This window comes from Neurospora tetraspora (genome assembly GCF_033439725.1).
Source record: "Neurospora tetraspora strain CBS 560.94 chromosome Unknown B0H65scaffold_8, whole genome shotgun sequence".
NCBI classification, from domain to species: Eukaryota; Fungi; Ascomycota; class Sordariomycetes; order Sordariales; family Sordariaceae; genus Neurospora; species Neurospora tetraspora.
Genome location: NW_026944390.1, coordinates 625,318 through 645,995, shown reverse-complemented (window position 1 = coordinate 645,995; position 20,678 = coordinate 625,318). Strand labels below are relative to the sequence as shown.

At 51.7% G+C, this 20,678-nt stretch overlaps 5 protein-coding genes and 1 non-coding gene across 6 annotated transcripts; 4 read left to right on the top strand and 2 right to left on the bottom strand.

The window, feature by feature from the left end:
• Position 1: 1 nt before the first annotated feature.
• B0H65DRAFT_309265 (peptidase C13 family-domain-containing protein) lies at positions 2–1,407 on the bottom strand. Its single transcript, XM_062823267.1, has 2 exons — positions 771–1,407; positions 2–705 (listed from the first exon to the last, which is right to left on the bottom strand). The coding sequence occupies exons 1-2, from the start codon at positions 1,310–1,312 to the stop codon at positions 42–44; spliced, it is 1,206 nt and encodes a 401-aa protein (XP_062677429.1). The 5' UTR covers positions 1,313–1,407; the 3' UTR covers positions 2–41.
• Positions 1,408–3,519: 2,112 nt separating this feature from the next.
• B0H65DRAFT_445913 (uncharacterized protein) lies at positions 3,520–5,477 on the top strand (the record flags this gene model as incomplete). The annotated part of the gene is made up of 2 exons (XM_062825774.1): positions 3,520–3,554; positions 3,668–5,477. 2 exons carry the CDS (start codon positions 3,520–3,522, stop codon positions 5,475–5,477), a joined length of 1,845 nt encoding a protein of 614 aa, XP_062677428.1.
• Positions 5,478–7,719: 2,242 nt separating this feature from the next.
• B0H65DRAFT_435625 (uncharacterized protein) lies at positions 7,720–9,385 on the top strand (the record flags this gene model as incomplete). The annotated part of the gene is made up of 3 exons (XM_062825202.1): positions 7,720–7,758; positions 7,872–8,868; positions 9,249–9,385. The coding sequence occupies 3 exons, from the start codon at positions 7,720–7,722 to the stop codon at positions 9,383–9,385; spliced, it is 1,173 nt and encodes a 390-aa protein (XP_062677427.1).
• Positions 9,386–13,478: 4,093 nt separating this feature from the next.
• Positions 13,479–15,966, top strand: B0H65DRAFT_309206 (major facilitator superfamily domain-containing protein). Its single transcript, XM_062823266.1, has 3 exons — positions 13,479–14,176; positions 14,235–14,618; positions 14,676–15,966. The coding sequence occupies exons 1-3, from the start codon at positions 13,700–13,702 to the stop codon at positions 15,858–15,860; spliced, it is 2,046 nt and encodes a 681-aa protein (XP_062677426.1). The 5' UTR covers positions 13,479–13,699; the 3' UTR covers positions 15,861–15,966.
• Positions 15,967–16,488: 522 nt separating this feature from the next.
• On the bottom strand, positions 16,489–16,573 carry B0H65DRAFT_t418. The gene has a single exon. It is a non-coding gene; the product is annotated as a tRNA-Ala (tRNA).
• A 553-nt stretch (positions 16,574–17,126) lies between these two features.
• B0H65DRAFT_309012 (uncharacterized protein) lies at positions 17,127–20,355 on the top strand. Its single transcript, XM_062823262.1, has 5 exons — positions 17,127–18,935; positions 18,997–19,260; positions 19,317–19,478; positions 19,555–19,578; positions 19,808–20,355. Exons 1-5 carry the CDS (start codon positions 17,354–17,356, stop codon positions 20,149–20,151), a joined length of 2,376 nt encoding a protein of 791 aa, XP_062677425.1. The 5' UTR covers positions 17,127–17,353; the 3' UTR covers positions 20,152–20,355.
• Positions 20,356–20,678: the final 323 nt, after the last annotated feature.

Sequence of the window (20,678 nt, the reverse complement as noted above, 5' to 3'; positions counted from 1 at the left end):
AACATTATTTGTAAGTTTTATGGTCCACCTCTCCTACTGCTTTATTTCTGCGCAGATTCGAGCCACGACCCCATCTGCCATAACACTGCGCATCCGACAACAGCTCCCAGCGCTGAGAGCTTCTTCCCCAACCAGTTATCATCTGTAAGAGGTTTGGCGAACTGGCTCTTGTGGGTCAAAAGGGTCTCGTTCTTCATCTCTTTCGTGGTCTCAGTAGTGGTTGTGTCCTCCTTCCCGACCGAGATGGCCTCCTCTTCGTCTGCCTTTTTTCTCAGCGCTGCAATAGTTTTGCTCAACGCAAGCATGTCCTCTTCTAGAGTTGTGTTTTTGGAACCATCAACCTCCACATTTTGTACGTTGCCGAAGAAGTCCGTCACAAGACGGCTGCGTGCTGCCTCCGCCCCTCCCGGAAACAAATCGTAGCGCACTCCCGCGTTCGAATGAATCTTTTCGTATGTGTAGCTGTCAAAGAGATCACCAACCGTCTTCTTGCTGCTGGTGTCTCTGACTTCGTTTTCGAGGAACTCGAGGTTGTAGTAAGTGTATCGATCAATGACCGCGACTCCAATATCGTTATCGGCGTGGTGGGAGTAGGACGACTGGTCGAGTTCGGAGGACCCGGTTGCGATAATATTAGGCGAGTATAGCTTGCTGTACATGGTGTTTGCTTGGCAGGTGTCAATCATGAAGAGAATCTCGTGGTATCTATGCGCAAAAGGAGTTAGCATCATCTAAGCACTTGCGCAAAGAGGACGTGTAGGGGAACACACCTCTTCTTCTCCCACATTTGCTCGAAAGCATCCGCCAAATCAAATGCGCCAATCTCCTCGGCATCCTGGAACTTGAGAAACTCGTTGCCTCCGTGTCCCGTCATGTACACCAAAATGTTGCTCCGATCGTCTGTCAACAACCTCTTGCTCCGGGGCATCTCATCGCCCACACGATCAGTCAAGAGACGGATAAAGTTCTCCACCGTCACTTCATATCCCCTATAATCCACTTCGATGTTGTCGCCATAGAGATCCACGGCGCGGTCGGCGTTGGAGTACACAGTTCCGGGGAAGGCATTGCGGGGATTGCATGCCATGTCATCCGGAAGCATGAGAATGATTTGCGAGTCGGGGATCCCGAGGCGCTTCACGGTGCGGTAGATGGACAACACATTGGCAAGATGGCGGTAGTTGAACCAGAACCGGGACGTGCAGACGAGGACGGCCCAGTTACTTGTGTGTTCGGCCTCGACAACGGCGGCGGTGCCAAGCAACATCGCGCCCAAGAGGGCCGGCAGCCGAAGAATACTGCTAAGCTTCATCTTTGATTTGGTCCGGATCCGAGATGTCGGGATCGGTGGCGGTACCTCTGCCGAGTGTCGCCGAGTGTCGAGAGACCGGGAGGAAGAGGAACTGCTGTCGGGTGGATGGGGGGCGAGTGTCGCGTGGATGGGGGTTCGGATGGTATTCTGATTTCAAAGCGTTTCCGTATCCGTCGTCCCTTCGCGACCCATGATCAAGGCAGTCGGCCGCTCGGTTCTTGTGTTGTCGACGGGAGATGTGTGGAGGAGTGTTGGTCGAAGCGCGGAAGGAAGCATGCGTGTCGAGAATGGTTGTGCAACACTGAGCGCAGAATCCGGGCCAATCCCGACTGCGTTGCGGTCCCTGCAAGCTGTCATGGGCGCGTTCGTTTAGGCGGCTTTAGGCCTGGCAAGGCCTGGTTACATAATGCCATAATGCTTGGCGTAATGAACCATTTCAGGGGTGTCCTCGCAGCTCTTGGACGTCAATTGAGGGGTGCTGCTTTCCCCTGGACGGCGAGCTAGGCTTGACTGGAACAAGAGCTTGAAAGCTTCAAAGATCATCTGACACAAGCGCATCCAAGTGTACATACCGGTACGGACATCGATTACTGTACGTCCAAGCGCGCTGCGAAATACGGAGTGGTGAATACAGGTATTTTCAAGCCCGTCAGTTGTTGTTGCCTCTTCACCACAGTGGCAGTTTCCCATCCACCATCTGCCACTCATCCTACCATAAAAGTCACACGTCCAATCAGTACGAGTTAAACCACCACATGTGATATGAAGTGACGACAAGGTGCATCTGTTAATAACCCCAAGGCATCCGAGATTTACGTTTAGTTGGATGAGAAGGAGGGGGGAGTATGGATCGTCCCATCTCTATTACTAACCGTTCCTCTCTCTTTGATTATAAACGTAAGCAAACATCTAAACCCTGGTCGCAAACAACCTCTACACATCAAACTCACACTCCCAAACAGCCAGTCATCCTCAATTTCGTACGTACTCTATACAACTGCGTCACGGCGCCTGGTCAGTTGATATTGTTCGCAACCGGGCTGTAGACCAGAATCAGGCCAGAGCTTTGCCTCTCTCGTGAGCGTGGCACGTCCTGCGTCCGAGTTCCAAGTGAAAGTCAGACCAATCCGAACAAATATATCACGCCAAGAAGGAGCTAAACGAGCAATCACCCGGCTCATTGAAGGTTGGTCGCCCAGACTTGCACTTCAGGTTTGTCAGGGTTCCTTCAGTTCCTTCCCTCAAGCGCGCTTTGTTGATGTCCAGAGTTCTGACTCCCAGTGGAACTCCGGCAGCTTCCATTCTTCTTTGACGCTGCACGTTTCCTCCACCATTGCGCGCTAATCCCCACCCCGGGAGCCGCTACGCTGGCTGCAGCCCCGCTTGTGTGTGCGTCAACTCTATTAACATTAAGAAATATTAGAGTCCGATCGAGAGGGACGGTGAACCTTGCAACACGTCTGCAACCTTGTCGAAAACACTGCAAGTGGCCCGGGCATTACATTACTTACGACTTGTTGTTTACCTCGCAGAAATCCCAAATCGGACGCCGGTTCTCGCATCGCAATCCAAGACCCCAGGTTGACTAATTCTACATCTGCTTTGCCTCTGGTCGGTCATCCGGGACCTACAAGTACAGTAGCACTCCCTTCCCTTCCAGTTCCCCTCGCGTCTCCAACGTCGACCATAAACTCCCGTCCAACTACCGTCCCTCCGTCCGCTCCAGTCTTCCAACTTCCCGCTCTCAGTCCACCCCAGCCGTCTTCCACCGGTCGATCCAGATTTTTACGCCCCCGCCGTCACAGTATTCAGCCACAGCCTCGTTTTCTAGCCTGCACAGATATCGATCGCGACGGGCTTATTCGAGTTCGGGAGGCCTCGGCTCAGCCCTGACAGACATCTCTGCAACCCATCGTCATCGTGGGCCTGCCCTTCTCACGTCAAAGGGACGTCTCGCCTTCCCCAAAGAGCCTGGATCCCAGCTTTGCTCCATCCTCCGAGTTCTACCTATTACACACAAACCCCTGCGCGAAATCGGACCCTGAGTCCCAAGTCCTGAAACCTTCAGGCATACAGAATTCCTTTGTCCGGAACGAGAGTCCCTGGGCCCATATAACCATATAAAGCACCAGCTGCTGTTTCGACGTCTTCAACACCTCGCCTTCTTGTCTTGGCCATCGACATACCAAGATCCACAGGATACCAACATGGGCAAACCCCCAGCATACCTTTTCGTTGTGAGGTAAGCTGAATTTTTGTGTACCTTGATGGCCACGGCGTTGCTTTCTGCGCGGCGTCTTGTGGCCTTCGTGTCTCCAATTTTGTCCGGACGTAACTGACCACGCCATGAAACAGGCACGGATTGCGCCTTGATGTAGCCGACAAGAACTGGCATCTCACATCGCCGACTCCCTACGATCCTCCCCTCACATATAGTGGCTGGAACCAAGCCAAAAACCTTGGAGCGCGGATAGGGAACATTATCCGAGACAGAGTCAAGGAGGACGAAACAGCTGCCAAGGCCGCAGCGCAAACCGACCCCTCGGCCAAACCGAAACGCAAACGATACGAGGTCGTCATTCACAGCTCCCCGTTTCTGCGATGCATCCAGACCTCCGTTGCCATCAGTGCCGGTTTGGCACAAGACTCGACCCCATTCGGACCCTCTACGGGAGGCGATAACAAAGAGCTTTCAGGGAGCTTTGCCCACGGTCACCGAGCAAGGCCGTCTACCGCGTCCGATTCTGCTTCTGGCCCAGCACCCTTAAAGATAGTACAAGGGTCGGCCATCCGCAAATCTGTTCTCCGGCTGGACGCTTTTTTGGGCGAGTGGCTGTCACCTGGCTACTATGAGCTCATCAGCCCACCTCCCGAGTCTGTCATGATGCTTGCAAGCGCCAAGGCAGATCTCCTCAGACGCGAAGATTACAGCAGCTACCCTAATTTCAACGCTCACCATCACTCAAACTCCCAAGGGCAGCTTTGGAGCCCGACCGCGCAGCGCACGCATAGCCCTCTTTCCCCGACAATTAGCCCCGTTGACCATCTGGAGAAGGATGACCTGTCCAGCGTGGCCGGTTCTCTGCCTAGAAGCGAGAGCGCCAGTAGCCAGAGTACCTGCCAGTCTCAACCCGATTCTACCCTGCAGTCGGCCACTCAACCGTTTCCAGCCATGGGTTACGTCCCCCCAGTTCCCCATTACGCAGTCAATGGCAATAACACTATCCCTCCGGGCTATGTCGCACATGCTCGGGATGCGTGCTGTGATATTGACTACCAATGGGATTCGATGCGGGCTCCTCTGAACTGGGGCGACGGTGGTTCCTTCCCCGAGGAATGGACCTCGATGCATAGACGGTTTGGCGCAGGTATTCAGATGCTAGTTGACTGGTATTCCACGGCCGAGCACCCTACCAAGATGGTCACCAAGACGGTTTCTCGGTTCGGTCGGAGAGAGTCGACCCAGGCCCAGGAATCCGAAGATAGTGACGACGTGGAGACCGAATCTATCGTTATTTTGGTATCGCATGGTGCGGGATGCAATGCACTGATTGGCGCCATTACCCATCAACCAGTCCTCGCAGACGTTGCCATGGCGTCACTCACAATGGCGGTTCGGAAGCCGGATCAGGAAATACATGAGAGTATCCAGCGAACGAACACTGGCCAGAAGGGAACGACGCCCATCCATCACTACTATGATCTTAAGCTGTTTGCCAACACAGACCATCTGCGTACCCCTGGCCAAGCACCGAACCTGTCGCGGTCTACATCTATCTCCATCGCTAGTGTCGCCACTGCCCGGAACCGTTACACTCACTCCCACTCTGTTTCCACGACGTCGAATTTCTCCTATCAAGACATTGTGGGAGGGAGAGGGGGTGTGTCTGACAGTCCCCTGAGCGCCAGTCGCAGAGTCTCTAGTGGCTCCTCCACCACTCCTAGGTTTGTGTTTGGTACCTCCAGTGCCAGCAACGGAAGTGGAGGTGGGATTACGGTTGGAAGTGGTGTCTCATCATTCGGCTTGAGTAAGCCTTCGAGTCTCTCAACAGGCCGTGGACGTAAGGTGTCTATGGGACTGTGGTCACCAACCAGCCTCCGCAACAGTACTGGATTCGATGATGACGATGACGATGATAACATGGTCCTGAATTTCGGTAATTAGTTCGACGACATGTGCGGGTAACCACCTCTCGCATAAATTTCCTTGGTCGTATTCAACAACATAAGCATACGGGATAAGCGGGCGTTTTGGGTTTTTTTTTACAACTTTGTCTTGCCGCAATACCAGAATATGAGGGGTCATTTCTTGGGTGTGGAAACCGGGGAACTTGGGATGTCTTTGAATTTGGTCCGGGCATTAGGAAAAAAGGAAGGAGAGAAAAAGAGGATAGGACACATTTGGGTGTACGCCCTCACGGGAGAATGAACCTATTCGACTTGCATGCCTTGCTTTTATTTGCTAGGGCTCTACGGTCATGGTACCACGGCGCAAACGGTGTTTTCTCCTCTCCTCAGTCTCCCAAGCATGGGTTAATCTGTATCACTAAAACGCAGTCATTATCTTGGAAATATTGCAACTCCGTTCCTTCTCACAGATCCGAATACTGCCTGTGCACAGCGTGTACGTACACAACCTACACGCAAGCGAAGCCGGAGATGACAATGGCCACAGAGCATATACATCATTGGCCGCAACGTCACCTGGTGTGATGTTGAACATCAAAGCTCCTAGAGGTAACTCGCCGGTTGTCCTGCAACATATTTGGGAAAAGGATCCCGATTACACTGCTTCGAACCACTCTCATCACTCTAACCACTGGATGCAATTTAATTCGTAACCCCCGTGGCTTTGCTGACATGACTCTCTTGTTGTTTGAGGACGATTTAAGGATGGCCTGGATTTCGTTTCAACAACATGCCACATTTTCGAACTGATAAAGCCCCTTAATTTGGTTGGTGGTGTCGGTTCAAAGGATTTAAATCGGCATGTTTGGAAAGTTTTTACTTCCCAATTTCTGATGTTTTTGGTTCACTCCTCTCGTGTAGATGGTTGCATTTAACCGTAGATGCAAGGCCCTTGGTCATAAAAGATCGAACGGGAATCGAACGGCCATCGAACTACGGACTACGGGCTGGCCAGCCATGGGCATTGGGTGACAATGTGGGAAAGGAGAGGAAACGTCTCTTGTGGAGTGTTTTTACCCGCGGCCCGCCGCTATGCAGTGTTGAATCCGCCTTAACCCCGGCGCGTCCCGGGTCGCCCGGGCCCGCCGAAGCATGGACCCCTGGGCCCCACTTGCTGCCACGGATCTCGGGAGGATCTCGGGGGGTGTCTGTCCCGTCTAGACTAGGCGCCCGTGCCGCTAAAAGAAGGGCCCACGGGGGTGTGTTTTTGTCCATCAATGGTTAACAAAGAACGAGTCTCTGATGTCACCCTAACCCACTCAACCTTCAGAAGACGAAAAGTTCACGGTTCCGCAACAGAGAAACTTCCGGATCACCGCTGGTCTGGCTGGTTACTCCTTGGAGATGATGGCAAACATTCTATCCGCCCGTGCTGAGTACTGTCTTTTTGGGTCTGGGATAAGGTTCCGTCCGAGTCGGCATATCTAGATCTCATGGGTGGGATGTTTCTGGCCCTTCCTCGACAGATGTTCTGGCAATTCTGGACAAGTCAGGTCACATCAGCCCTGCCACTGCCCGGTCAAACGTGCGGTTGTGTCCCTGCACCCTGCTGAGCACCCTGCTGAGCACTCGCGTAGAGGCCGTAGAGCCGTAGAGTCGTAGAGACCGACTGGAACCCTAGACCCCCGGCCCCCTCGACTCTGCTCGATAATCCTGTCCATCAGCCCATCCATATCCTGACTTTCTCGGTCGCATCCCGGACACTGAGCAGACGTTTTTGGCCACTCGTTCGGCCTCCTGCTCCTGTTTCGCGGTATCTAGTTCTGCTGCGGAACAACGGCTCCATCCGGGACTTGGTATGTCCATACAGACGCCCATCGATGTACATGTGCTATCAAGACACATAACGTCACCGCTCTCTGTTGGCGGACGCATCCGCCACGGGCGCGGACGGCTCGTTGGACTACGATAGCGAACGTAGCTACGACGCTAGAGGTACACTTGGCATCCATGACCACCACAACATGGTCCGCCATTGAGAACAGACATCTAAGACCGTTATCCTGATCCGAGTTGGACGAGATAACTGTTGTGGAGGGCTTCTTTATATACCGTGGTCCTTTGTTCGTCACGCCGGCCTACCTTTTCCCAAGCTTCTTCAGACAATCGAGCACTTGCGATATCACACCTTACCTACGGCTTTGGTGGACGAGCCTTTCATATTGACTTCAATCTGATTCGAACAACTATCGATATTACATCCTTCAGACAGCGACCAGATGGGTTCTACAAGTGCCATGGACTCGTTGCCCAACGAGGTATGTTATCATATGTTATCCAGGCCTTATCACTTACACGGAATCCCCTCTATTTGCACCCTATCGCACTAGCGCCAAGCATCATCCGCTAACAAACACCACCCGAAAACCAGATTCTAAACGACATCCTCGACCTGCTTCCAACTCGCGATCTTCTTCCTCTTGTTCGCGTGAACAGCCATTTCTACTCGGTCGCTTTGCACATTCTCCACCAGCGCCTTTTGCAGGCCGCTGCCCTTCCAGAACATCGTCTCATTCTTGAATGCTACCACCCAAGCGCGAAGCTCTCGACCCCATACCTATACTGCGATTATCTCCGCACAGATAAGCTCGGTGCTGGCCCCAATGGCGACGAGGAAGCCAACGGGCCCGAACCCGAGCCGACTCTTGCCGGATTAAAGGGCCTATACTCACACTTCAGACCCGTCGTTCAGGAGGAGAATCGCCGACCGAGGCTACGCTATCCAAGACGGCAACAGCAGCAAGCCAACAACGGAGCACCATCCACAGATGTCAAGGACCACCGACCGTCCGAGGAGGTCTTCCTCGACGAAGGCGAGGTTCTCTCCCAGCTCTGCTGCACAACTAACCTCGTCAAAGTTGGACCGAAGCCCGGCTTTTTCCTCAGTAACGTCAATGTAAGCGACGGCGTCATGCGTGTCTGGCGCAGTTGGTTATCCGATCAGATCAAAACCCCGACCTCATCAGTATCGTCGTCGGCGTCCTCATCAACCACAGACCTGCACGCCAATGCGAAGAGAAGCGAGCAGCGAGAAGCAACACCAGAAAGAGCACCCGAATCCCCAGAGGAAAGACTCGCCAGGCTAGCGGAAGCCAAAGCAGCCAGGGCCGTTCTCTGGGCTGACTCCGAGCGGAACGTGGGCGTCCGCTTTCGTGTTACGGAAAAACCGACTGACGATTACACCAACAACCGCCACTACCGGCGCGAGCAGCCGCTGCTTGTGCCAGCCGACGAAGCATACGATGAAGATGAACAACCGGTTGCCTATCAGCTCGAATTCGACGAGGTGCTGGTGAGGTCGAGCAGGCTGCTCTTCATGATGCAGAAGAGCGAGGAAGTGAGCGAGGGTGCGGGAGGGAACCATGAAGGTACGGCTGTCATTGTGTCTTTTGCATGATTGCGAGCTATATCCCTTTTCCCTATGTCCTATTTGATCCGATTCCCCGACGGAAGCAACAAACTTGAGCGTCTTTGGAGAGACCCGAGAGAATGGGAAGGTAAGTAGTATGTTGGCTTCAAATGCTGCTTGTCTGCACATGGGGCGAAGGCTGGATGGAGGGAGGTGTTGGGGTGTGATAACCGGCTTACCACGGTTCGTTCATCCGATCTCCTGCCGTTCAGCGCCGATGCCCATGAGACTGCGAGCAGAGTTGGACCAAATCAAGGAATCAAGTTAATTGGTCATGGGTTGCACCATTGTTCTTTTTGACGTTTAAAGAGCTTTAGCTGACACTTTCTTACGGAACAGCCGTCTTCATCGACCCAACCGGCCCAGTTCCAGTTCCAGTCCAGATGATCTTCTGGCCTTCGATGCTCATCGGTGGCGACTCGGACACTTTCCATTGGAACCACATGAGCGCCCGGGAGATGACCGGCCGGGCATAACTGGATTGAAGAGGATTGAGCTTTCGGTGCATTCAAGCGCCATCCGGTCCTTCCTTTCGAACTGAACATGGGAGACCATTGAAATGATCCGCCCTTGTCTCTACTCACCCGACAATCAGTCTTGGTCGTAGAAAGACGCCATCTCTACTTGCTTCTTTCTCTACATTTTATTTGGGCAATAGGGTCCTCCCAACGGAACTAGACCATTCGAATACCGATAGACAAGACGAACTACACGGGATAGATGGTATAGACAGTGACATGGGATAAGACAGGATAATGAGGAGCTATACAGGGCACTCAGAGATACAGATGCGATTATATCTATCGCAGATATGGGTTACGAGGAGTTTATGGGATTTCAAAACGTTTCTTGGGTCATGGAGTACAGTTTGGAGAGTCTATTAAACATTTGTTTCTAGTCACTGGCATAGGAATCAGTCATTTAATTGAAGTTACGCTAATATTGCAACTGCATTTGACCTGATGATATTCCTCAGGTTTTTTCTCCATTTTGATTGGTATGAGGAATACGTTACGCCATTCATATTGAAGCTGAAGATTGTCCCTCCTTCACCCCCCCTCGGAGCCACTTTAATCCTCGTGAGTCGTGACACAAAAGGGATGGAATGAAATCTTCGACATCATATCATGGAACATCAACGTCCCTTGGAATAGGCTTTGATGATCGAAACATATATCAGAGCGGCAAAGTCGGGTTCAAAGAAAAAAGTAGATAGGTTGAACCTATAATCTTCAAAGAACAGAGGGATGAAGCGAGGGAGGGGAAGAAGTTCCAGGACCAAAAGCCAAGAAGCTCTTTGACACCCATCCCTGGTCCCGGGAAACACGCCTTTGACATGCATTTACTTATCTACTTGTGATTCAGACATCTTACTATGAATTCTCGTCCTAATCCTCGTCCTCCTTATCACGTTGACAGTTGACAGGCAGGCAACGAACGAGTAGACTAGTTCAGCGCAGCGCAGCGCAGCGGGAAGAGTGTCGTGAGGACAACCTGAAATGAAACAGAACAGAACAGGATGTACGAGAGGTACAACTGCTATTTTTGGAGTGAACACCTACCTATAAGCACCTAAATTGCTGTACCTACATACATGCTGAGTTACTGTATATGTATATGTACCTCTGTTCCGAACGGCTGTAGTGTAAGTATGTATTTTATGTACCTTGGACAAGAGACAAGAAGGCACTGCAGCGGGTTCCCGCGACGAGCGGTTCCAGCCTTTGCTCGTGTGGATGGATGGATGGATGGATGGATGAGATTGTTTCCGATCTCTAATGTGTGGCTTTATCGCCTCTTTTTTTTTATGTGTAACCACGTCTTGCGTTTTGATGGGCTTGGGAAGGGGGACGGGAATGGGATGGGATGGTGAGTGGTGAGTGGGCTGGATCAGGGGAGATGATGCCGCTTTTGGGAGAGGAAGCTGTTGAATCTGTTGAAGATTAGGTGATGAGTGTACCATCCGGAGGATGATACGTGTAAAGTATGAAGAATGCAGTGTTATAATATAGGGATTCAACAATGGTGATAATGGCTAGGTGAGCAGGGAGAGCGAAGGGGGTGTGGAAGTAGGTATGAGCGCCCTTGATCCATCCATCCTCGGGGGGTCTGCACTAACAATTTATGAACCTGCCCCTGAACAATGTAAACAATGGAATTCCCCAGGTACCTCCAGTGCATCTTTCCGACGTCGTGTCCTCGTGTGAGTGTGATGAAGAGAAATAGAGATGCTGTCCCTCCTCAAGGTCAAAACAGGGCGTCAAGCGCAATATAATGAAAATGGCATTGCTGTTGTCTCCGTTGTCTCAATACATCGGAGTCCAATTCCTTGGTGTGGTCGCAGGGCTTTTTGTGTACGGGCGTAAACACCACACCAGCTGCGGTTCCACTGTGACGGTGTGCCCCTTGCAGCAAAGACAACACAAGACCCCGCCTCCTGTGGCACCCCCCTGTAGGTGCTATTGCTCGCTATTGTCCGGCGTCCTGGTCGTCCACAATTTATGAACGCGACTCTGAGCTGGTGAGATTCTGATCTTTTCGACCTAACAATGGGTTGGATGAGTCGGTCATGTTGTGACTTGGTCCGATGCTGTCCGACAGGAGAGGTATCATCGCTGTTGCGTTCTCGTGTAGCAATTTACGAGGCGGCAATTTCCCTGCGAAAAGCGCAACAATTCGTTCACGAAAAAAGGGAACTGCTTGGAGGAGGAAGACCCAGAGCTGTCTGTACGGGAAGGTGCAGGGGAAGACGCCAAGAGGGAGGTTTTACGGGCAGGTGCCGTGACACAAGCACTTCTTTCCTTCTTTCTCTGTTTTCGTTGGAAGAACTGGAACCCGATGCAATTTTTTCGCTTCTCGCTCCTGTCTTCGATCTTCCCCCGCACAGAGTTTTTGACATATCCATCTTTCTTTCTTTTCGTTTCCAGCCGACACCTCAGACGAATGGTATCGCGTCTTGCCTGAATGCGACAGGTCCGAAGTGTCACCAATGAGTCTCCCTTGGTGAATTCAACCCCTCTTCTTCTTTTCTTCTGTCAAGCGGGCGATCAAACTGGTACGTAACCTTTCCAGCAGTACCAAAGCTCAGAAGCAACCGATGCGGAACAGGTCGACGCCGTGGCTCCCGAGACATTGGCGCCCCCTCCCGCTTCAAGTCCCGTTTCAGCTCGCTGAGAACAAGATGGTTGAGCGTACAACCGACTACTTGGGTATCCAGGGGTGTCATAATGCCGGCCTAATAATCGCCAACCCGACCACCCAAAAACTCGCTTGCAACTCATACCTACCCTCGCCGGGAACGGATTGGGGCGGGTCCTTATTATCCCTGAAGCTATAAACCTTGAGTTTACTTCCTTTACCCGACTGGGGTACAATAGACCAGCTACGAATCGTTCGTAACTTGAGGGGCTCCTGGGTACGGCATGGATACTCGGCGGTGCGACCTGAGCTGCTGGACTTTCTGTCGCTAAGAAAAGAAAAGCTCATGGCACCTAGCTCTTTCAGCTGCATGAGTAGCAAGTGTCCTGCGCATGCCAAGTACCTTTCCGATTGTCTTTCGCTCCAAGGGTTTCTTTTTCTGAAGGCGGGGAGGCCAGCAAGCTGGGAGCTTGGGAAGAGGGAGCCAAACACAGGGCGAGAAAAAAGCTTCAACATTCCTTTTCGAACTTTCCCAGACGAATCGGTTCCCGTCAGGGTGGTAATCATCTACCCTGTCGACAGGTAGGGATCGTACCCATCTCTGTCTTGCCTTGACCGGAACTGTTCCGTCTTTGTGTTTCTAGCCGTTAACAATGCTCCCTCATGCCGCATTTGGGGCGCGTTCTAATTTTCGACCATGGTATCCGTTCTGTTGATCCGTGTACAAAGCAAAATATGCAGCCTTTTACAAGGGGCCTCTTGTACCTCTTGCCAAGGCTTTGGCGTTACAGGGGGTAGAATTTGCTTGGCGCTACAGGGGTTGGAACTTTGAGCTCGATTTAGTCGAATTTTGAAGGTATTCAGAATCGGAAAAAAAAAAGACCTGCATTCGATAGCAATAAGTTCAAAGTATCCGTGATTCAAATCGCTAAGAGGTGCAGCAAAGAATGGTGGAGATATCATCGATCAACAGCAAAAAAGCAGCTTTTTCCTGTGTTTTCTGATCAACAACTCTTGGCATCTCACGATACCCTTTTAGGAAGCTGACAGGCCTTTATGCAGGTAAAAAGCCACGTACAGGGGGGTTACAGGGCTCCCTAGTCGAATTGGTACTTCTCGAGGTCCTGAGTGCCTTCTCTAGCGCAATATGCAGTGTGATCAACTGTATATCAACAACAGGGATCATTTTTGTATGGGAAACGGATACCATGGTCGAAAATTGGAACGCGCCCTTGATCGTCGTGGGCTCTCCTCCTCGAGGTTCTCATACTGACTAGCCCCATTTGTCCCTTGTTTCCTTGTCAAGGTCTGCCAGATGTGGGCGTCAACATGTGGCCTCGAGGGCCAACGTCATGAGCAAGGCTCTCAGTCTCACAAGCGTGAAGTGTGCCTGATCTCGTGTGGGCCTCCTTCTGTGTGACATGTTCCGTCGTTCTCTTAATACCGTTGTCGAGTAACCCTTACCTTGCTCATGTTTCCCTCTTTGCTCCTCTTGCCAGTCCGTTCCTCGTTTGTGTCACTCGACTGCTTCGTTATCGACTGCTGGACAGCGGCAACGGGACAACAACACTCGCTCTGGTAACAAGCAGCTGGGTCGTGCTTTGGAAATCAAGAACTTTGGACGTTGAGCTTGCTCGGCTTGGTATTCCGAAATGGACAACCGGGATACGCTCGGCCTCAGCATGGCGTTGCCTCCACCTCCCCTTCCGACTAAGGATCGTACTTCCAAGGAACCCTCCGGGACGTCTTCTGCAAGTCCACCAGACACAATGCCTCCTACAAGCACGACACCACCACCACCAAACAGACCGCTACCACCAACACCAAGACCAAAGAAGGGCACAGCACATAGCCAATCTGGCTCTATATCAAGCACCTTTAGCTCCCCAAGAAGCCCGCCGCCGACTCGACCACCACCCTTGAAATCGCAAGCTTCGCTGTACACGATCTCGCCAACACGGCCGGAAACGGCATCATCACTGGGGAAGAAAGCTGGGCATTCAAGATTACACACGCAATCGTCGTGGACATCTCTAGCTTCGACCACAAGGACTATCAAATATGGGCGAGGCAAGCACAGTGGCGTTGAGCTGGTACCGCAACCAAGCGATGATCCTGAAGACCCATTGGTAAGTTCATACGCTTTTCTGCCACTCACTATGCAAGTTCACAAGCTCACGTTTTCAGAACTGGCCCCGCTGGCGGAAGGAGTTCAGCTTTTATGCTCTGCTGCTGATGGTAGCTTTAACTGGAGTTATGAAGACAGCCTTCATCAGTGTAAATGCTCAGGCAGCTGATGGGTATCGTGTATCATACACTGCCGCCGCGGCTTTGACCGGTGTCCCCTTGATTCTATCCGCCTTTACTGGGCTCGTCAGTCTTGTGACGTCGAGAATATGCGGCAAAAGACCGCTATACCTCATCTCATTATTACTGTTATTCATTGGTACCATATGGAACACCAGCGTGAGGACCAGCTACAGCCAATGCCTGGCCGCAAGGGTTTTTCAAGGTTTGGGATGGGGTGCATTTGATAGCTTGGTCCAGAGTTCCATTTACGATATGTTCTTTGTAAGTTCCACCCGATTCTTCATTGACTTTATCCCGTACACGGCTAACGCTTTCAAGGAACACGAACGCAACCTTCGGGTTTCCATCTACACCATTGTCGTCATCACAACTACATGGGGGGCACCACTACTTGGTGGGGTATCCTCGCGAGGCCAGACTGGGTTCGAGTTGCAGTTCACAATTCTCAGCTGCTTTTTGGTCCTTGCCGTGCCGGCCATTACCCTCGGTGTGCCCGAGACAGCATATGACCGCACTTATGCACTACCTCGGATTGATGAGGGTAGTGAAAGTCCGTACAAGGCGTCCATGTGTCAGGGTATCCGACGGGACCGTATCTTCGATACTATCAACAACTACATCGTGAAGATGAAGCCATACTCCTACACACGTGGATCGGCAGATTCGGCCACTCTGCTCCAAGCACCTCGTGCCTTCATCGCACCTACTACCCTTATTCTCTTCTTCACATCTTTCCTCCCATACTCCTCACTATGGGCCTTCAGCTCGTCTCTCTCCCTCCTGTTCCACTCCGCCTATACTACAACCACCATCGGCGTCCTCATGACGGGTCCCTGGCTTCTCGCCACCGCTACAACGGTCATCTTTACGCTCCTACCGCTCTTCCTACCTCGATTACAGTCACAGTTCCCCGTCTTTGCCTCCATACCAATACAGTTCAATAACAAGGTCAACACGGCCGCCATCACGGCTGGTCCCCTCCTCGCTTTCATCGGCGTCCTCGCCTTTGGCCTTCATACCGACGCGGGCATCAACAATGAGAAGATCTCGAGTATCAACCTCTCAGCAATCAGCTTCACCCTTGGTCTCCTCGCCACCGGGGCGTACGTCCTTGACGCCATCTCCCGTCCCTTGATCCAGATGAGCATGGCGTCGACGTCCTCGTCCAACAACCAGACCGTGGCTACCAGGACCGCAAACGACATGGCGGCCGGCGTGGGGTGCTGGAGGACTCTGTTTGCCGGGATCCTCGTCATTGCAGTCCCTAGTAGTATCTCGTGTCCGAGTAGCGGCGCGGTTCTGTCTTCAGGGCATGGACTGAGAGATATGTGTATTGGGTTTGCGGTGGCACAAGCAGTGATTGCCGCTGTAGTGGGGGGCGTTTGGTGGTTCTACGGTGAGGAGGTAAGGAGGTGGGATGGGAGGGTGATGGAGTTGGTGGATTCGGGGGCGGCGGGCAAGGGAACGAGGGGAAGGGAGGTGAGCTTCTTTGATACTGATTAACTCAAGGACAAACTCAACTGGCTTGGATGAAGGAAAGGGTAAATGACTGCGACGAGTAATGACGATCATGGGTACGGTATGGGCATTGGACATATAGGACACTCATTTACGATTTACGGATGGTTCACGGGGAAAGCAAATAGTGTAAAGGGTAGAACATCTTCCTTCAGGAAAGGAAGTTGGGCTGGAGAGCAATTGATCACAATGATGGCATGATCGGTAATAGGGTTCATGTGTTGTGGGAAAATACTAGCAATATCCTAACTAACAATATTGTCTTTACAACCAAACAAGCTTTGTGTAGAGGTTGTCAGTCGTCTCTCTTTCCGGTCCTCGATGACGTGCTTTTAACACGTGTCCGAAGACATAGAGTTCCTATGTTCAAGTCTCAACTTGACTTAAAAATGTACGCCCTTCAAGAAGCCTTCAACTCCCCGTGAAAAGAGCCATGTCCGTGGACCCCTGGGAAGATCAAACAGGGACGGAAACCGGAAGTCGGACGGCAGCACGTGGGAGTTAACCCCCTGTAATGAAATGCCGCGCATCAGTGCAACCAAGGTTACGAAAGAAGGGAAGGAAAAAAAAAAAAGAGTGGAAATGTCAAGGACAAAAAAAGTCGAAAAAGAAGTGGACGAGCTGGGAATCGAACCCAGGACCTTTCGCATGCTCAGAAACATGCTAAGCGAACGCTCTACCAACTGAGCCACACGCCCGATAATTTGTTGTTGAGAATCAGTGGGGAATCTGTGACTATAGAACCACTCCCTAGTGTTGAAGCGCGCAAATGTCACCTGCCCTTCCCCTCCTTCCCCATCACCTATTTCCCACCTTCTGCATGGCAAATTCTCAACACAACCTCTGTCTCTAAAACACCAACAGCACTGTGACAGACGGCACATTTCGATGAGCTTGATTGCGAAGAAGCATCATGCCATCTCCCAACTCTTCCTCTTGGAGGTCTACAAAGCTACCCCGCCTGCGGCCTGTCAAGTGACAACTCGTTCAGCCCGAGGATTCTCCCACGTCGATGGTGTTTGACGGCAACGTCTCCTAGTTGGCCCCCTTTGATTGCCCACAATGGAGGCATACAAACTTCCCAACGCAAGCAGACTGAGCCCAATTTGCCTGGTGTCTTCATTGCGAACGAATTGACAGATAGGGCTTCCGAGCTGCCAATCAGCGCGGTCTTTCTTCTTTTGGGGGCCTACAAGACGAGCCAACAAGACGGGTCAACAAGACGGGGGCCTACAAAACCAACCCCGCCGCTGTAGGCCTCACTGTCTCACGAATGGGTCTCTGGTGTTTGAGGATGTCGCTCTCAGGATTACACCGAGAACGGCTGTGGACGAGCTGGTTATATATATCCTCATGGACGACCTGACTTCCCAAAAGAGATCGGTAACGGCACACAACCGCTGCACACTTTCTTCCCAACTTCAAGTTCCTCCTACATCAACCTCGCTTTCAAGAACAACATCACCTCTCATCAAACCATGTCACATCCCAAGCCAAACAATATGGCGCCCGCCGCATCGAATGGCCAGTACCAACACTTTGTCCCCCAGTTCCTTCTCAAGAACTTCGCCCACAGGGTCCCCAAGGCACCCAAAGCACCCAAAGGAACTCCAAAGCCCAAGTATGAGAAGGGCATGTTTCCGGGAGACCTGGTGATCAGCAGCCTCGATATGACCCAGGACGCCGCCGCCTTCACCGAGAAGCCCGTTTCCAGGATTTTGGGGCAGATCAACATGTACGACGACTTCATCACGAAGCCGGACAAAGAGCGGAGACATGTTGAGAAATTGTTGTCCAGACTTGAGGCTCAGGCAGCCCAGATCGTCACCAAAGTCACCAAAGCCTTGGAAGCCAAGGAGCCCGCAGTCCGTCTCATGTGGGATGAACGCTCCCTGCTCCGCAAGTTTCTCTTCCTCATGAGATATCGCAACATCGTGTTTTATAAGCGCTTCCACCACGAAAACTCAACCGAATACTCCGATCAAGACCGGGAACAGCTCCGCGAATACATGGCCGAGAATCCTCAGTTCAAAACACCCATAGATGTATGGTTGAATAACATCAAAACCATCGTCGAGCTCGAAATAGATCCAGAGTTCAAGTGGGCCCGCGAAATCGGCAAACATATGTATCCCGACGATGCTCAATGGTTCCTCTACAACCTCCAGTGCAATACAATGGCATTTTGCGTCCCATCGAACCCCGAAGAAGAATTCATCCTCACTGACAACAGCTACACGGTCTCCGATGAGGTGCAGGTGTTCGCTCGAAACGTCCGATCGGACCGTATTGAGACACTTGCGCGGGCACCTTTTCACGAGTTTGTGCCAGTATCCCCCAAGCTCATGATCGTTCTTCGCTCCCAGTACTTGTCTGAGCCACTAGAGGACAACTGCCCGGAGGTCAAGGCTAGAAGGGAAGCACACCGATCCCTTGCTTTTGCAGGATTTGGCCCTGTTCAAAGTGTGCTGGAGGATCTTCCTATCGGCAAACCACACAACAGCCACGTCAAGGTTGTTAATGGTCGTTTGTGCCTGCGAGATGGCGAAGACGGCTGTCAGAGAAGAGATCACAGCTATCTTTTCCATTTTTTCTCAGTTGAAAGCCGCCACGTCAACACGATCAACTCGATTCTTTTAGACAAGTGCGTACATTGTACTAGTCTCATCTTCAACTCCAAAGACGCCTTCGGAAAGACGCTCGAATGGTATCTGACTGCCCCATTGGAGTACGGCAAGACGTTGATCGGGGAGAACGCAGATCTGCGTGAGAAGATTTTGATGAAACTGGAAGTGATTTCCCGGTCGTTTGGTTCGAAGAAGGAAACAAAGTGGACAAGGGTCAATAAGTGTCATGTGGCTGCTGACCACGAGTACAGTCGACTTGTGGACCAGCAAGTGAGGAGGGACTTCAACAGACTTTTGAGTGGCAAGACGGACAAAAAGCCACTCTGGATTGACGGGATTCGCGCTGCTATCGATGAGGGGGTGGAACAACCAGAGTCGAGCCACGAAGGAACTTCCCCTGGATTTACACCCACCCCACAATACCGGATGTTAGGTACGACATCACCCTTGGAGAGCATAAACGGAATTGGACTTGCTAATAAAATTACTACCAGGCGGCTCTGTCCACACCGTAGAAAAGGACAAAGAGCAAACTCTCTTGATGATGACGTTGCGCATCAAGATTGACTACTGGTCGCGCGGAGTAGATGAGAAAATTCGCCAACGCAACCGAGACCTGCTTATCGCCGAATACCTACGAATGCCCGCTCGAAGACTATGGGGTTATATGAGGATCGTGAGGTACATGTACCTGAGTGATTCTTTCTTCATACCCATCAGACTAAAGCCTGAACAGCCGGAGGACGCCGTCATATATGGTAGGTGGTGCCCTTTCCTCTTTCCTACAAAATGCCGGAGACTGACGAGAGTGCAGCCAAGGACTTGATTGAACCAAACAGTTTGACTTACCTAATCTATAAAGCTGTACAATTTGATATTGAACTGCGCAAGCGACCCCATGTCGATATATGGGGTGAGCTCTCACCGGACTCGGAAAGCATGGCATTGATGACAGAGTTAGCATTCAGGGTTCAAGGTATGAAAACTGAAGACGTTGCTCTTACTTTTACGCATTGCGCTGGGTATTTGCTAACTGCCCGTATTAATCATAGGTACCGAATCCATTCTCAACTGCGGTACGTAAAAGTCGATCCGTATCCCACCGTTGTCCCTTTTACCCAAAGCCATCACCGAAAACCCTGATGAACCAAACCCAACTACATCCATGCCATATGATATGCAAGAAACCCCCGCTCAAAAAACCGCCCTTTCTTTATCCTCCCCAAAACGCCTTCCAATGAAACTCAAAAAGAAAGTCGAAAAAAAAAAAAAAACACCCTCAAGCTAACCCAATCACCGCAACAGGAATCCCCATCATCGAAAACCTCGCCGCCTCTCTCGTCTCCCAAACCCCCTTCGCCGGCATGGCCCTAGGCATCTGGTCCCGGAACCCGCGAAACCCCAACTACCACCCGTCTCCCTCCCCGGACTTCGAGTCCAACCTCGAAGCCTCCCTCTCCCTCTTCAACATCCTCCACCGCACCGAGCTCGCCTTGCGCGTCATCTGCCGGACCCGCTTCCTCGGGATAATGGAATCCGAGCGTTCAAAGCATAACCTACACCCACAGACGCTGCAGGATCTGAAGAAAGTCTTCTTCACCGCCGTTTATCCAACTCCCCCAGATGATTGGAGGTATCGCTTCTGGTGAGGATGACGATAGTGATGATGATGACGAGTACGCATAAGGAAACGGCGTCGGCCCCGTCCCAGCCCCTTGATGCCCTTGATTCTTGTGATCAAACTGGATTTGACAAACCGCCGTCGGACTCTCAGTACAAGTACTAGCGACGTAATACGAAGTGGTCGTAGTCGCAGCGGTGGTGAGGGTGGTGGCGATGTTGATGGGCACGTCTTGGAGGGCGGCGAGGTAGACGAGGATGGGTTTTGAGAGCTTGTTGAGTTGTTGACTCAGTTTGAGCATTTTGCCGATGAGCATTTTCGTTGTTATTGTTGCGGTATCGTCGTGAGGCTGTGTGCCCACGAGCGATCCGTATCCCCCGTCCTTCCGTCTCGGTTTAGTCCGGTTCGGACTCGGACGATTTCTGTTTTGATGGTTTATTTGGTTGGCCGTTCGTTATCATAGGGATTTGCTTTGCTGCGCTGCAGATGGACGGCAAGTACGTCAGTGATCGTGATGATTGATGAGACTTTCTCAGGGTTCAAGCTTTTAGCGTT

Excerpts from the sequence above, each read along its gene's own strand:
- B0H65DRAFT_309265 (XM_062823267.1), bottom strand. The coding sequence starts at position 1,312 with ATGAAGCTTAGCAGTATTCTTCGGCTGCCGGCCCTCTTGGGCGCGATG. Across the intron at positions 706-770 it reads CAAATGTGGGAGAAGAAGAG|ATACCACGAGATTCTCTTCA; the intron begins GTGTGTTCCCCT and ends TTTTGCGCATAG.
- B0H65DRAFT_309206 (XM_062823266.1), top strand. The coding sequence starts at position 13,700 with ATGGACAACCGGGATACGCTCGGCCTCAGCATGGCGTTGCCTCCACCT. Across the intron at positions 14,177-14,234 it reads ATGATCCTGAAGACCCATTG|AACTGGCCCCGCTGGCGGAA; the intron begins GTAAGTTCATAC and ends TCACGTTTTCAG. Across the intron at positions 14,619-14,675 it reads CCATTTACGATATGTTCTTT|GAACACGAACGCAACCTTCG; the intron begins GTAAGTTCCACC and ends AACGCTTTCAAG.
- B0H65DRAFT_309012 (XM_062823262.1), top strand. The coding sequence starts at position 17,354 with ATGTCACATCCCAAGCCAAACAATATGGCGCCCGCCGCATCGAATGGC. Across the intron at positions 18,936-18,996 it reads CCCACAATACCGGATGTTAG|GCGGCTCTGTCCACACCGTA; the intron begins GTACGACATCAC and ends AATTACTACCAG. Across the intron at positions 19,479-19,554 it reads GTTAGCATTCAGGGTTCAAG|GTACCGAATCCATTCTCAAC; the intron begins GTATGAAAACTG and ends TATTAATCATAG.